The 1753-nt window shown below is 34.8% G+C and overlaps 1 protein-coding gene across 1 annotated transcript in view; it reads right to left on the reverse strand.

Moving 5' to 3' along the window:
- LOC106873206 (sulfotransferase 1B1) overlaps positions 1 to 1753 on the reverse strand; it is a 10740-nt gene that overhangs the window by 2177 nt on the left and 6810 nt on the right. The window contains exon 3 of the mRNA XM_014920449.2: positions 914 to 1094. Coding sequence (XP_014775935.1) covers positions 914 to 1094 — 181 coding nt within the window. The remainder of the gene's footprint in view (positions 1 to 913; positions 1095 to 1753) is intronic.

Raw genomic sequence — 1753 nt, forward strand, 5'->3', positions numbered from 1 at the left:
GCGGCACATCTCTCTTCGATTCTGTTTGGTGATTCACCTTCACCACGATAAATAACAGACAAGAACCTAGCCTGCGACGAACAACTGTATACAAGAACCCGGTACGGCATGGAAGCCCTAACATCACAACGAGTGATCGCTCTGCCACACACACGCCTCAACTTCTTACATACAGACTCTTCCTATTGTGTACTCAACAAACCGGCAAATGGTCACACGTGTTACTGACTCTTTGTATCTGCTGTATCTCACGCATTCACATACATTTGTGCACACACTCTTTTGTATACACACTATTCTATTTACATGCCGGCCTGTCCTTTATTATGTTTTCATTATGTCGCATTCACACTCACACACTGACATACATATTAACGCTACAATAAATATTTCTGTTATTCATCTCAGTCGGTTGTGTCCTATCGTCTTTCATTACTGGTCATTTACGAAATCACTATGTTATCGAAGTATAACATATATGTATATCATCTTTGATATATTTTTTGTGTTCGACCGTGTGACGCGTTTAAATAAAAGGAGTCCTGTTTTTCCATTCGTCACCATTTCTCCTTTTTGGTTCGCACGGTCGTTCTTACATATGTATATGTATATATGTATATATACACAGTCATACAAAGAAAGAGAGAAAGAAAAAGAGAGAGAGAACGAAATTGTGTAAAAAGTGCTACACGCAACCACAATGCTGGAACATTTCATTTATGTAAACCCAACAACACTATAAAACTTATAAAAATTTCGTTAGCTTGCCTTTAAAACCCTGTACCGATTATCTACTGCGTGTACCAAATAATGCGTAAAGATCCATTGCTCATTTTCTAGATAGATACATTAATACAGTTACAGACCAAACAGGTATCCAACAAGGAAGTAGTTAACAACGTATTAAACTTACCAGAATGGTAAACAGTACCACCAGGTTTCAGTTTGTTTGTTCCCTCAAAATACGAAAAAACTAATTCTTTTTCTGACTTCATTTTATCAAATGAACACATATCAACAATACTTTCAGCAAGTTTGTCGGAAACTGTTTTCTCCAAGAACTTAGCAATCCGTAAAACTGCTTTGAATGGATCCTGTTTAGAAGAAATTTTAACATCAAATTGTAAAGCTTTCAGTATTTAACGTAAACATAATTTTTAATTATTGAAAAAGATTTTCTGTGACCAATATGCGATTAAAGTTATAACATGTGAAAAAATAAGCCAACTTAGAAGAAATAATAGAACGAAGAAATATTTTCGCTACGGTTATTGTAATCTTCTGATCCGAAAGAATATGGCAATTTTTTTTTTTGTTTTTTTTTTTTCAAATCTAATATATTTTATTTATACTGCAATTTTTTCTAACCAGTACTTGAAAAAGTACTATATTAGATGTGTGCGTGTGTGTGTGTGTGTGTGTGCGTGCGTGTGTTAGGTTATAGTCTGTTAAGAAGGTAGTAGAGTACAGTATAAAGCTCGTCCAAATACCTACGAACCTGGAGAACTACGTTGCGAGGAAACAATTGTAGTGATTACAAATAAATGTCCAATTATAGTCCTTGTTGACTCCAACTTATTCAATTATCCATTCACACATTACAGAAGCCCCGACGCAAATCTGGCAGTACATATAATACTACTGCTGGATAGCACCGGTGAAATCTGAAGGTGGACGAGCTTTATACTGTACTCTGCTACGTTGTTAACGTAATATAACCTAACTATATATATATATATATATATATATATAT

This window comes from Octopus bimaculoides, chromosome 3 (assembly GCF_001194135.2).
Source record: "Octopus bimaculoides isolate UCB-OBI-ISO-001 chromosome 3, ASM119413v2, whole genome shotgun sequence".
Classification (NCBI taxonomy): Eukaryota; Metazoa; Mollusca; class Cephalopoda; order Octopoda; family Octopodidae; genus Octopus; species Octopus bimaculoides.